At 44.6% G+C, this 13,736-nt stretch overlaps 1 protein-coding gene across 4 annotated transcripts in view; it reads right to left on the minus strand.

Moving 5' to 3' along the window:
- The window catches only part of LOC140586327 (NLR family CARD domain-containing protein 3-like), a 93,615-nt gene that overhangs the window by 17,013 nt on the left and 62,866 nt on the right, over positions 1–13,736 (minus strand). For 3 of the 4 annotated variants that reach the window (XM_072708132.1, XM_072708131.1, XM_072708133.1), the window contains exons 1-2: positions 418–521; positions 65–166 (exon numbers count right to left, since the gene is read on the minus strand). The exons of the other annotated variant lie outside the window; for it this stretch is intronic. In XM_072708132.1, coding sequence (XP_072564233.1) covers positions 65–126 — 62 coding nt within the window. In that variant the 5' untranslated portion in view covers positions 127–166; positions 418–521. Of the gene's footprint in view, positions 1–64; positions 167–417; positions 522–13,736 lie in introns of those variants that run through there. 4 annotated transcript variants of the gene reach the window in all.

Here is a 13,736-nt window from a genome sequence, read left to right on the forward strand (position 1 = left end):
TGCTGGAACATTTATTTTTTATGATCGTGTGTAAAGCCGTACAAACACACAGGTTCTGTCTTACCTCTCAGTTCTCTTTGTTTCACACTCCACAGGGGGGGTCATTTCAGAAGCAGCTCCCCCCATTTTTGTGCCGATCTAGAGCAGATGACTGATGCTGGGGCCTCTATGAACACGAAGGGTAAATAGTGACATACATACATAATATCTAGTAGCTACTTCATGCAACGGGTGCGGCCGCTATATATAGCTGTGCTTTTATTTATATACATACATACATATATATATACACACACACATATGTATGTCTGAGGTCTCCCAGGACTGGTTTGAGAAACGGTATATAGCATCTGCTCTAATATATCCTCCCAAATATAGCTTATTTTATTATAAGTTGTCTTTTGAATAAAATCTTACCTTGCAAAACAGAGTCTTATCCTCGTTTCTTGACAAAATGGAGAGTCCAGCATTAAAATTCTTTTACTTTCATTTACAAAGAGGAAATGCTGCAAATGCAGAAGTGGTCTAAGCAGAAATGGACACGGACTCAGTGGCCCGGTGTAGGATTTTTGGGGATATTATCCATGCGACACACACACACACACACATATACAGTGCCTGACAAAAGTCTTGTCACTTAACCAAGTTGTAGGAACAACAAATAATAACTTGACCTGTAGTTAATCAGTTGGTATCAGAAATGGCTTATAAGAAAGGCTAAGCCCTCTAGATTATGCCTATTATACCAAAATAAAGTTTTTCATCATTCATTGAGTTTTGTCATGTAATTAGGACAGAAAGGTCAACTTTTGCCTGGACAAAAGTCTTGTCATATACAAAAATAATGTAGAAATTATACATATACTTCATTTAGAATACACAAACATGCTACAATAATATCAGAACATAAAGTCATAGTGCCTTGGAAGAAAGAATTAATAACGTGTATGACTTCCATGAGCTTGGAGGACCGCATCCATACGTCTTGGCAATGACTGAAATAACTTGTTGATGAAGTCATCTGGAATGGCAAAGAAAGCAGTCTTGCAGGACTCCCAGAGTTGGTCTAGATTCTTTGGTTTCGTCTTCCAAGCCTCCTCCTTCATCTTACCCCAGACATGCTGAATAATGTTCATGTCTGGTGACTGGGCTGGCCAATCCTGGAGCACCTTGATCCTCTTCAGTTTCAGGAACTTCAATGTGGAGGCTGAAGTATGAGAAGGAGCGCCATCCTGCTGCAGAATTTGCCCTCTCTTATGGTTTGGAATGTAATGGGCAGCAAGAATGTCTTGATACTTCAGGCTGTTGATGTTGCCATCCACTCTACAGATCTCTCGAACACCCCCATGGATGTAACCCCAAACCATGATTTTTCCTCCACCAAACTTGACTGTTTTCTGGGTGAATCTTGGGTCCATGCGGGTTCCAACAGGTCTCCTACAGTATTTGCAGCATTTGGTATGCAGTTCAATGGATGATTCGTCAGAAAAATCAACCTTCTGCCACTTTGCCACTGTCCATCCTTGCTGCAAGCTGTGGGCCTTGGCAAATTCAACACGCTTTTTTTGTTGTGTTCTCATTAATGCTGGTTTCTGTGCACTAATTCGGCCATGGAGACCACTGCGTGCGAGAATTCGAGAAACTGTTCTTGTAGACACAGCGGTTTCTGGTGACCAGTTCTGATGTAGCTCTGCTGCAGTTGAAAAAGGGTTGGCCCTGGACTTTCAAAGCAACAAATGGTCCTCTCAAAGAGTTGTCTTACGTGGTCTGCCTGACCTGGGCTTGTCATGAACATCACCAGTTTCTTCATATCTTTTTTTAATCCTCTCCACTTGATGTTTGGATACATTAATGACGTCTGACACCTCAGCAGACTTGGTCTGTGGTTGAATCTTTGGCATGTTGTCAGAAGTCAGGTTGCACTTCAAGTGAAGGTCTGGTTTGCTGGGGACTTTTTATACACACCTGGGATTATGTTAATTACAGTATTTGTCACAGGTGAACCACAAATCTGTCATTGGTTGAATCATTAAAAGACATGACAAGACTTTTGTCCTTGCAAAAACAGGTGTTATGGACTTTAACAAGCTGTGAACATCAGGACACTTTTTGACTGTTTCATTTTGCACCCAGTTATTAATGTTAAAGTCCTTGGCATTAAATTGATCCATGTATCATAACAATTGATTGATTAGAAATAAAGTTATATGCCTTTTTAAGTTACTATGTCCTTATGTGACAAGACTTTTGTCAATGACTGTATATATATGTCCAGCAGACAAGATGTCATCTTGTAATTTTCACTAAAGTGGCAAGTGACAGACATGAAAGAGCAGGTGGTTCTAGAGCTCCAGCAGTCAGGTGTCAGGCAAACTGATGGAGCTTTTTTCACTTAGTCTTGCCATAATGCACGTTTTATGTCATATAGTTTTGGGATCATTTTTAGGGACAGTGTTTTTCTACTGGGTAGAGTACGTGGGATTTAAGGCTTTGACAAGACTTTTAAAACCTCCACAATGGAAAAGGGCTGGAAATCAGTGGCAATCATTTTATCGAACTCCTCATTAATACTGTGCTGTTTGCCTGGGGTCATCTGCTTTGGTATAAACTAACTTATTTTGCTTTGAGTTGCAGTAAGAACAGTTATACTTGCATGACTAGTAGCTGCTGCAGCAGCAGTTGTTGTTGGTTTGGGACCAGACCCCCCAGGGTCAGTAGACGTTGAGCCAGCTTGCCCTCTCTCCCCCATCTGTACTGTGGGATGGACAGTTCTGATGTGTCTGTGCAGGTTTGTGGTGGAACCTGCTCTTACTGTTATTTTCATTTTACAATGAAGAGGCTCTGCTCTGCTATTCCCAGTGTCTCTAAACTGCAGCCAGATGCTGCTTCGTTTACGGGTGTCAGTCATATTTACGTTTTTGCGATGCACTCGCCCTCTCCTCCTCACCGCTGTCTACTGTCTCACTCACTGACTGAGGGGACGGACGGTCGCATCTGTCGCCCTCTCTGTTTTCACATAATGGTATGATCCTATATCCTCACACGTGATTGGCCACAAGGCTGCCATGCTGCCAATCAAAACAAAGTTTTCCCTGAGCAGAGCTGAGCCACTGACAGTGAGAGCTGATTAGCGAAAGGAAAAGAAAATGGGGAGCCGGCTCTCACTCGATGACATGCCCCACCAGAGAGAATAGAACACTGGACTTATTGTATGTCAACACAAGAGAGGCATACAGTTCATCACCTCTCCCTCCCCTGGGAAGATCAGATCACAACCTGGTGCACCTTGTCCCTGTGTATGAGCCCTTAGTGTGCAGGGAGCCAGCAGTCACCCGCTCAGTGCAGAGATAACACCGTACCCACCAGGACTGTGCGGTGCTTCCCAAACAATAAACCCTGGATTACCCAGAAATCAAGGCCGTCCTCAAGCAGAAGAGGAGGGCTTTCAAATCAGGAGACAGGAAGGAGCACAGCAGCTGGGGTGGCCTGTTCCCCAGTCTCCCCATAGACTGGGACTGCCTAATTTGTGGGAAATTAGGTGCCCTCTGGTCACCCCCCCCCACCTATCATACTCTGTTCCAATCAGGGACCAGAGGCCAATTAGTATCCTGGGGGGCCCCAGTGACAGGAGACTGTCGGCTGTCCACAGGCTGCCCCCTGGGGCTTGGGTCCGGAGAGACCACTGGTGCCTGGACTTTTTTCTTTTTGGTGGTCTGCTCCTCCAGCTGCATCTGAATCAGTTTCTTTGTCAACTCCCTCTCACGCTCTTTAGCAGAGTCCTCCTCTTCTCTGTAAGTCAATAGTGTGAATCAGCTGCTCCTCAGGCATAGTAATAAGCCCCCCCACTTGCCTTAGCCTGCTCCTCACTGGCTTAGGGAGCGCGTCCTGCAGTGCCCTTCAGTACAGACCTCCTTGATGGGCTCCACCTTCATTTCAACCACACTCAGCCGTGGAGGAAACATTAGTCGCAGCTGATGCCAGCAGTTAGCACGGTAACCGTCAGAGTGACATGCATCATTCACAGGAGTCCCTGTCACCGCTGCCAGGCCACTGCTTCGCAGCAGTCTCTCCATTCCGTCTGCCCCCAAAACGCGAGCCAGAACCACCTTTATGTCCCCTATCGCCAGGAGCCGACCCATAGTTTCCTCCTCAAATGCTTTTATCCATTTTCCGGCCCCTTCTGCCAGAACTGGGAGTCTGAGAATCAGGCCCTCCAGATCCTGTCCTGCCCACGGCCCATACTGTGTCTGTGCTCCGTTCACCCTCAGCGGAAGCATCGGAGTGTTCCTGGTGGGGGGCTTCACAGCCCTCCTGCTTCTCACTATTCTATGATCTGCATTATCCTCCTCTACTCCTTCCTCACTCTCCGTTTCTGTCTCTTTCTCCGGAAACTGACTCCATCCTTTAGATGGAGGGTTAGGGGTGTCCAGCAGATGCACCAGCCCTTCTGCATTACTACCACTTGCTCCGTACTCCACCTTTATCTCACTCCCTTGTTTCTCAGGCCCACATGCCTGGCCTTCTGTTCTTCTCTCACTCCCTCGCAGTCCTTCCTGCACTGCCTGCCGCAGCAATGCACTCACTTCCCTGTATCCATCTAAACAACTTGCCGTTCCTTTCTGCTCCCTACTTCCTTCATCCTTCTGTGTCACCTCACCTCTGAATTCTACCTTCCCCTCTATTACTGGAAACTGACCCTTGTATGAAGGAGGGGGGGCTTCCACTAACGGACACTGACTTTGATATGACAGTGGCCATATTTCTTCCTGCCTCATCTCTTCTTTCTCACCCCCCTTCTTCTCATTTAGTGCCTTTCTCATGGCTTTCTGCTCCCTTCTCCAGGCCTCTCCCTTTGCTTTAAATAACCTCAGTACCTCCAGTTCCTCACTCCTTTTCTTTTTACGCCTTTCTGTGTTCTTATTAGCCTTATGATACTTTATCAGAGTCTCCATCTCCTCACACACTGCCACATCCCATGTGCCCCCTTTAGGCCACTTAGTTACCAGGGCCTTTGTTCTATTCCCCCACTTTTTAGACATCTTTTCTATCCTCGCTTTAAGCAGGGGGTTCTCTCTCCCCTACTGCTGTACTGGTGTTTCTGCTTCCTTTACCGGGGCCTGCATTTTAATGCTTTCCTGCACTTTCCTGCACGTTACTTGAACTCTGCACTTTACTGTTACACCTCCAATGACGCAGTGGTCAAATTCCTGAAGTTTGCCGATGACACTATAGTCATTGGACTTATCCAGGATGGTGACGAGTCTGCACATCGGCGGGAGGTTGACCGGCTGGTGTTCGGGTCCCGTCAGAACAACCTGGAGCTTAACACACTCAATACTGTGGAGATGACAGTGAACTTTAGGAGGCACCGTCAGGCACTTCTTCCTCTCACCGTATCCAATGGTCGAGACCTTCAAGTTCCTGGGAACAACTATTTCCCAAGACTTGAAGTGGGAGCCCAACATCAACTGCATCCTCAAAAAGGCCCAGCAAAGGATGTACTTCCTGCGGCAACTAAGGCGGTACGGTCTGCCACGGGAGCCGCTGAGCCAGTTCTACACTGCAGTCATTGAGTCTGTCCTTTGCTCATCAGTCACATCTGTACGAATCACAATGAACATTAAATGTTAAATGTTGTTGAACAGCACGCATAACTAATAGTACAATATATGTTTAGAAGCAATAGCCGATCAAGACAGTTGTTGTGTTCTGTACATTCGCCAATAGGTGGCGACAGAGGGAAAGGGTTTGCTCGCTGTGTGTGCTTCCCCAGAAGAAGAATACAGAGAGACTTAAAAATACCATGTTGCCGTGCTGTGTGTCATTTCGTCACTCCTTACCCTGCTTTTACCACTCCAGTCAGTTACCACGCAACATAACAACAGTGTGTGTCTGTGAGTCTGTACACCTGTGTGCACACCTGTGTGTGTCAGTGCGCTGGTGTTCATAAGGTTTCTCCATGTAAATGTCTAGTAGTGTGTGTGGAGAACCACAGCCCTGCCCCCCAGGACATGAAGCAGATATGGAGGTCCCCCAGGGCACAGGAGTCCCAGGAAGACCACCACAGGGACAATTGCAGCCCCTGCCCAGAAAAGGGCAGAGGAGAGCTGGGGGGTCATCCGGCAGCCACATCGCAGGAGCCCCAGGGGGCCGTGGCGGCGAGCCACACCAGGGCAGACCGGTCCCTGGGCCCAGAGAACCAAGGTCCCCCCCCACCCCCCAGCAGGGGCCCGACAGGGCTAGAAGGGTCAGGCCCCCCAAGCAACAGCTGAGAATGAGCCAGTACGCACCCGAGCATCCAGCCCCGGACCACCAACATACCAGCGGCTGGGGGCCTCATCCACCAGCAGGGAGTGTGGCGGGGGGAATAGAGCCTGAGATGTTATTTCAGGTGGAGTCTAAGACCCAACCTGACACATACGTATAGACAAACAGGCGTACACATACACAAGCATACGTTCCCACCCTCATGCACACATAATCAAATATTCACCCATTCGCCCAACATAAAGACACACAGAAATGAACGCCGTACACACACTCACACTCCCCATATATACTCTATACTCCGAGATCCAGGCACCACCGCCCCCAGAGGGGCAATCCGCCACCAGACCCCAGAGATGGATCCCTTTTGTCCTCTGGCGCGGAGACAAGAAGACCACCCCGGACCCCACAGCAGCCGAGAAGCCCACCAGCCCAGACCCCGACCGGACGGCCAGCTCCTCCCAGCCCCCGGCCCCAGATGGTGAACAGAGAACAGGGTGTGAAAAGACCCCATGCTTCCCTTCACCCGCTCAGATGTGGTGTTGGTGCGTGTTGTTCTACAGTGCTTTAAAACAGGGGAAGGGCATGGTGCTAACCACCCTCTGCCAATCAGCAGCTGGTGTCAGCTCGGCCCCTCCCCAGAAACCTCAATGTCTATGTGCAACTTAAAATTGAGAAGTGGACACTGGCACCAGAGGTAAGGCTGAGTGATCAGACTGCCCTCTGGATGCCATTTTGTGTGCCCACCCCCAAGGCCCTAAATGTATGTGTCATGATAGCAGAGGTGGGTAGTAACGAATTACATTTACTTCGTTACATTTACTTGAGTACATTTTTGGGGTAACTAGTACTTTTAGAGTATATTTAAAGATAGGTACTTTTACTTTTACTCAAGTACATTTTTAGTGAAAAAACTTTACTTTTACTTCGCTACATTTGATGGCGTTCCTCCGTTACTGATAAAATTGTAATAAATATTAGATATATAAAATAATAATTCGTTTACGTGACTTGATCTGAAGTCTCGCGAGACGTTGGAGAGGATGCTTCGCGAGAGTCTGCTACGCATCTCCCGATTAAGTTCAGCGCGCGTTTAGAAAGATGATGGCTGAAGCAGAGGATGACGTGTGTGAGCTATCGGGGGCAGATCACCCGTGGCCTCAAATCAACTCTATTTTTTCACTTCAAGATGTGAGAAAGAACAGTTTCATAATGCGATGCAGGCTGTGTGCACCAAAAAAAGCGCCATCGCTGCGTACAAAAATTCCAGCTCCAACCTGAAAACACGTGCCGGTAAGTGTCAATATGATGCCTATTTGAACTCTATTAATGGTAATTTGGTAACTATGGGCACTTTGACCTTATAGTACCATATTTCACACACTGTCCGAATGTTTTTCCTCATATGCGCGCTTGTGCAAGCAATGACAAATATCTTGTGAACCTTACAAACAACACACGTTCGTAAAAAACGTTCATTCTAAACGTCTGCATGTTTTCATATCCATTTTCCAAAATTCTAAATAAATTGAAGTGCATACTGTGACGTTATACACAAATTCGTACACTTCACTAAAGGTTTTATTTGTGACACTTCACCTAACGTTAAGTGCAGAACGTCATTGCATTTTAATTTATTCCTATCTAATGAATGCATGTACTTAAAATGTAAGAATAAAGTAAATAAATGTTTTTAAAGGAGACTGCTTTTAAAAGGAAGAGTTGCTTAGCCCAGAATATTATTCATTCACACCATTAATCACAAAACATATACATAATAATTCATATATATATATATATATATATATATATTAAAATTTACTTATACTTATAGTCATATATTATTTTTACTTACTGCTATTTGTCCAAAGTGCCCATAGATACATAATTACCAATTTATTGATGATTCAAGTTTTAATGTATAATAAAACCAAATGTAACCTAATCTGCATATATATATATATATATATATATATATATATATATATATGCATATCAACCTAATTCAAAAAAGAATCCAAAGATCATTAGTGCCTTTTCCAGCCCTGCAACGAAGGTAACACAGGCAGTGATTGACAAGCTGCTGATCAGTTTTGTCTGTGAAGGAAGCCAGCCATTTTCTATTATAGAACTACCGTCATTTAGGAAAATTATAGAAACCTTGCAACCTCAGTGTACAGTCATGACAAGAAAAACACTGCGTCTCAAAGTGCAGGATACATTTGAAAACATGAAGAGTGCACTTATCCAAAAATTAAACCATGCTGATTACATTGATACAACTGCAGACTGCTGGTCAGCCAGACAGCGCAGTTACTTGGGGGTTTGTTATAGGGCACCTAATGTAGCTGTAGAGGAAAGCAGAATATTATATGATGATATCAGGATTATGAGTAATAAAAATGATGTGGTGGTTATGGGTGATTTTAATTTACCTGGGATACAGTGGGACACAGTCTCTGGCTCTTCTGTAAATGAACTTGAGATGGTGGAATTAGTACAGGATTGTTTTTTTACTCAGTTTGTTAATACTCCTACCAGGGGAGAATCCCTTCTTGATCTTGTGTTCTGTAATAACCAGGATAGGATTGGAAAATTAGAGGTTTTAGACCCATTGTACGGTAGTGATCATAACATGGTTAAATTCGAGGTTAATTTTAGTGTCCGAAGAGCAAAGTCTAAATTAAAAGTATACAATGTTAGGAAGGCTAACTTTAATGGTATGAGACGGAAATTAGAAACTGTAAACTGGACAGAGTTAAATAGCAAAACAGTTGAAGAGGCATGGGAATTTTTCAAAAGCACATTGTTGCAAGTGCAAGAGGACTTCATACCTGTTTCCAGCAAAACTAAATCTAGGAAACGACAACCAAGGTGGTTTACTAAGGAAATTAAGAATAAAGTCAGGAGGAAAAGGGCTCTGTTCCACAACTGGAAAATAACTAATGATTTCAAAATCAAGCAGGAGTATCTAAGTCTACAGGCAGAGTTAAAAAATGACATTAGGCTATCAAAGAGGGATGTAGAAAGAAAAATTGCATTGGAGGCTAAGCATGACAGTAAAGGTTTCTTCCAATATTTTAACTCTAAGAGAGCACTAAAAGCTGAAATCACTAATTTGCAGGATAGTAAGGGCCTCATAATTGATAACGAAATTGATATGGTAAACGAGTTTAATGATTATTTTTCAAGGGTGTTCACAATAGAGAACACAAGTAATTTACCACCAATTAATACGAATACAGCATCGTCTATGACCAATATATGTATAACTGAGGTTGATGTGATACTAAGCCTAGCTAAACTCAAAATAAATAAATCGCAGGGGCCTGATGGCATCTTACCTTTAGTCTTGAAAGAGATGAGGGATATTATTAGCCAACCTTTGACTTTAATATTCCAGAAATCGTTATCTGCGGGTGTGGTACCATCAGATTGGAAGCATGCTAATATAACACCCATATTCAAAAAAGGGGATAGAAGTAATCCAGCAAACTATAGGCCAATCAGTTTAACTAGCATTACTGGAAAAATAATGGAAGCTATAATTCAAGTGAAAATGGTAGATTACCTAGATGCAAATAACATTATAAAGGATAGCCAACATGGATTTAGGAGAGGTAGATCCTGCTTAACGAATCTGCTTGAGTTCTTTGAGGAAGCTACAAGTGAAATTGATCACAAAAAGGCCTATGATGTGATTTACTTAGATTTCCAGAAAGCCTTTGATGTTGTCCCCCACAAACGGCTCTTGTTAAAGCTTAAAGCTGCAGGAATTTTAGGAACTGTGGCAGCTTGGATCAAAAACTGGCTAACTGATAGGAATCAGCGAGTAGTTATTAGAGGCACTATGTCACAGTGGGCCTCCGTTTATAGTGGGGTACCGCAGGGTTCAATTTTAGGACCACTATTGTTCCTAATTTACATTAATGATATTGACACGAATACATACAGTAAACTGGTTAAATTTGCAGACGACACTAAGGTGGGCGGGGTAGCAGATACTAATCTAGCAGCAGAGAGGCTTCAACGGGATCTGGATTTAATTAGCGAATGGGCTGATACTTGGCAGATGAAATTTAACACAGATAAATGTAAGGTAATCCATGCAGGGAGCAGAAATATACAGTACAGATATTTTATGGGTTCCACTGAAATAAAGGTAGCTGATTACGAGAAAGATCTCGGTATGTATGTTGATGCTTCCATGTCCCACTCTCGCCAATGTGGGGAAGCAATAAAAAAGGCGAACAGAATGTTGGGTTATATCTCTAGATGTGTGGAGTTTAAGTCAAGGGAGGTGATGTTACACTTATATAATTCCTTGGTAAGACCCCACCTAGAATACTGTGTGCAGGTTTGGTCACCATACCTCAAGAAGGACATTGCTGCCTTAGAAAAGGTGCAACGAAGAGCTACGAGAATGATTCCTGGTCTTAGAGGAATGTCTTACGAGGAGAGGTTAGCGGAACTGAATCTGTTCAGCCTTGAGCAAAGGAGACTAAGGGGGGATATGATTCAGGTCTATAAGATTCTAACGGGTCTGGATGCTGTTCAGCCAAATGACTATTTCAATATTAGTCTAAATACTAGAACTCGTGGCCATAAGTGGAAATTAGCGGGAGAACATTTTAAAACAAATTTGAGGAAGCACTTCTTTACACAGCGTGTAGTCAGAGTATGGAATAGTCTTCCTGCTATTGTAGTGGAAGCTAAAACCATGGGTTCCTTTAAATCAGAGCTAGATAAGATTTTAACAACTCTGAGATATTAGCTAAGTTCTCCCCAAACGAGCTTGATGGGCCGAATGGCCTCCTCTCGTTTGTAAATTTCTTATGTTCTTATGTTCTTATGTCACCTGCCACTGGATAGACAGTACATCTTTAGAGAGATGTTCAGCAGCCTTCGCTTGCAGACGGATGACAGGATCACACACATTCGATGTAATTGCTGCTGCTTTAGAGGAAATACACGAAGAGTACAAAATCAGAGGAAAGATTACTAGGACAACTACAGATAGTGGCTCAAACTTCCTGAAGGCCTTTCGAATATACGGGGAGGAGAAAGAAGATGATGCTCAGGATGCACAGGAGGAGGGAGACAACATACTTGAGGATGAATCTGACGAAAGTGAATCGGAGGTGGAGTACCAAGACCTTTTTGGTATTTTAGATGAGGACTGTGGCCTGGACTACCAACTTCCCAGACATCAAAAATGTGCCTGCCATTTACTTAATCTTGTTGCTACTGTTGATGCTTCAGCAGTAATACGTATAAGAGACTATCACGGTCAGCTTTTGCTAAATGCAGTGCACTGTGGAACAAAACCAGCAGGTCAACCTTGCCTTTTGAAACTGTGGACAGAAAAACATCTGGGTGTGTTTGAAATTTTATTGCAAATGACAGTTTATGTGATGTTAATGTGCCCATCACAGAACTGAGATAGGCTACTTTACTTCAGCCTATGTTTTATATAAACAAAACAAAGAGACTTTCAAGGTGAGGTGTGTGGAAGCTTTCCAAATAGTTTGAAATTCAAGGTTTTCGCTTCATATCAATCAGATCAGAAGTAACTAGTAACTAGCTACTTGAGTAGTTTTTCCATCGGATACTTTTTTACTCTTACTCAAGTAACTATTGGGATTGTTACTTTTACTCTTACTTGAGTAAATATTTCCATAAGTACTTTTACTTTTACTTGAGTACAGATTTTGGGTACTCTACCCACCTCTGCATGATAGAGTAAGTAATGACAGTATCTAAGCTGTGATGTATGATTGAGACACAGGTGGTCACGGGGGGACAGAGGAGGAATACCTCCCCTGCATCCCAGCGACGCACCTGCACCTCAAAGCCCTACAGTACATGTGTGTTGGGGTGACGGAGCGGGAGGAGGGAAGCATTTAGGGATGGGGAGGAAAGGATTGGGGGGGGGGGGGGCAAAGTACCCCCCCCCCTCTGGAGCCAGCTCCCCTGCTGACTCCCATAGGCACCCCCGTTCTCCCGAAATCCACCCAGGGCGGGGGGCCCAGGCCCATCCAGACCGGGGCCCAGAGCAGCGGTACCACCAGGCCCCACAGAGCCCAGGGCGGCCCACCGGACCCCACCACAGAGGAAAAACTACACCCACCCCACCATTCAGTCAACTCCCAAACTACATAAGACAATAGACACCCAGGTTGAGTCCATCCTCCCCCTCTATTGGATCCCCCACCCCCCCCCCCTTCGCAGAGTGGATACCCCTAAGGCAGGGACCACCTGCAAACAGATGGTAACAACCCCCCCGCCAGCTAAAGAGGCCCCCAGTTCCACTGACGCGCCGAAGGCCCCCATGCCGGGGCTGGGCCCCAGTGCACGCACCAACCCACACCCCGGCGACACACCCCCCAGGACCCAAGTCCAGCCGGAACCCCAGCCTGGAGGCAGAGCGCCCCCAGAACCTCAAGCCCGCCCTGGACCTATCCAGGAGCGGTGCGGCCGCCAGGCCGGGAACCTATGTCCGCTGACTGAAGGAGAGGCTGGAATGGTACATTTCAGACACTTTGATAAGCCCTCACAAATCCTATGCCAGAACATCTGAGCAGGTGGACAGAACCAAAGAGCATGGATGTAATTGTCAGGTGTATCACCTTGACAGTGTGAGCAGTTGTTAGAAGACGTAAACCCATCCTGAACATCCGATGCCCTGTATAGTGCACTCTATGCAGGACTTTGTATTGTATTAATTGTAAACTGTGATTTCAAATCAGTTACAAGGTTTTTAAACATATCTGAGACCAGAAATTGTGGTCCCAGCTGACTGATAGATCTGATTCCCATTTTGGCTGCATAACTGACGTGTTGCGATGGAGACGTTAACTGAGGGACCGCAGCGTCTCGCGTGCTGCGACCGACGGGAAACCCGCAGTTACCTCAGGGCGGCAGTAGGGGACGGACGTGAGGTTCAGCCGTCTGAAGTTAAACCATATATTTTTTTTTAGAAGTATTTTTAATTACTTGTGTAATTATTTACTGAGGTAGTAAGGACTTAGTTCGACTTTTAATGATTATTTCCCTGTGTTTTAATGGAGGTCAGACAGATGGCGTTTGCTAATTAGCTTTTTGATTGTCAGGTATAGCAGTTCGTTTTACTTAGGAAATTTTTATTCTTGCTTGTTGTATTTTGATCATTTAATCTAACGTGTGTTGGTAATGTGATTCATGACTTTTGCATTTAACTCTACGGATATTTTTTTTGCTTTCGCTGTTATGTCTCCCGTCTCCTTTTACATGGTTATTATATATGCTGATTTAATCTAATCGTGTTAGTTATGTTCAATTACAGTAAAGTGAATTTAATTGTATTATATGATTTATGTTACCCAGTTTCCACACGCTTTGAACAGAGAGGAACCAGGACATTAATATGATACAATCAGGGGCGTTGCTAGAGATTTTGGGCCCCATGAAAGCATATCATATTAGGCCCC

Source organism: Paramormyrops kingsleyae, unplaced genomic scaffold (assembly GCF_048594095.1).
Source record: "Paramormyrops kingsleyae isolate MSU_618 unplaced genomic scaffold, PKINGS_0.4 ups39, whole genome shotgun sequence".
NCBI lineage: Eukaryota > Metazoa > Chordata > Actinopteri > Osteoglossiformes > Mormyridae > Paramormyrops > Paramormyrops kingsleyae.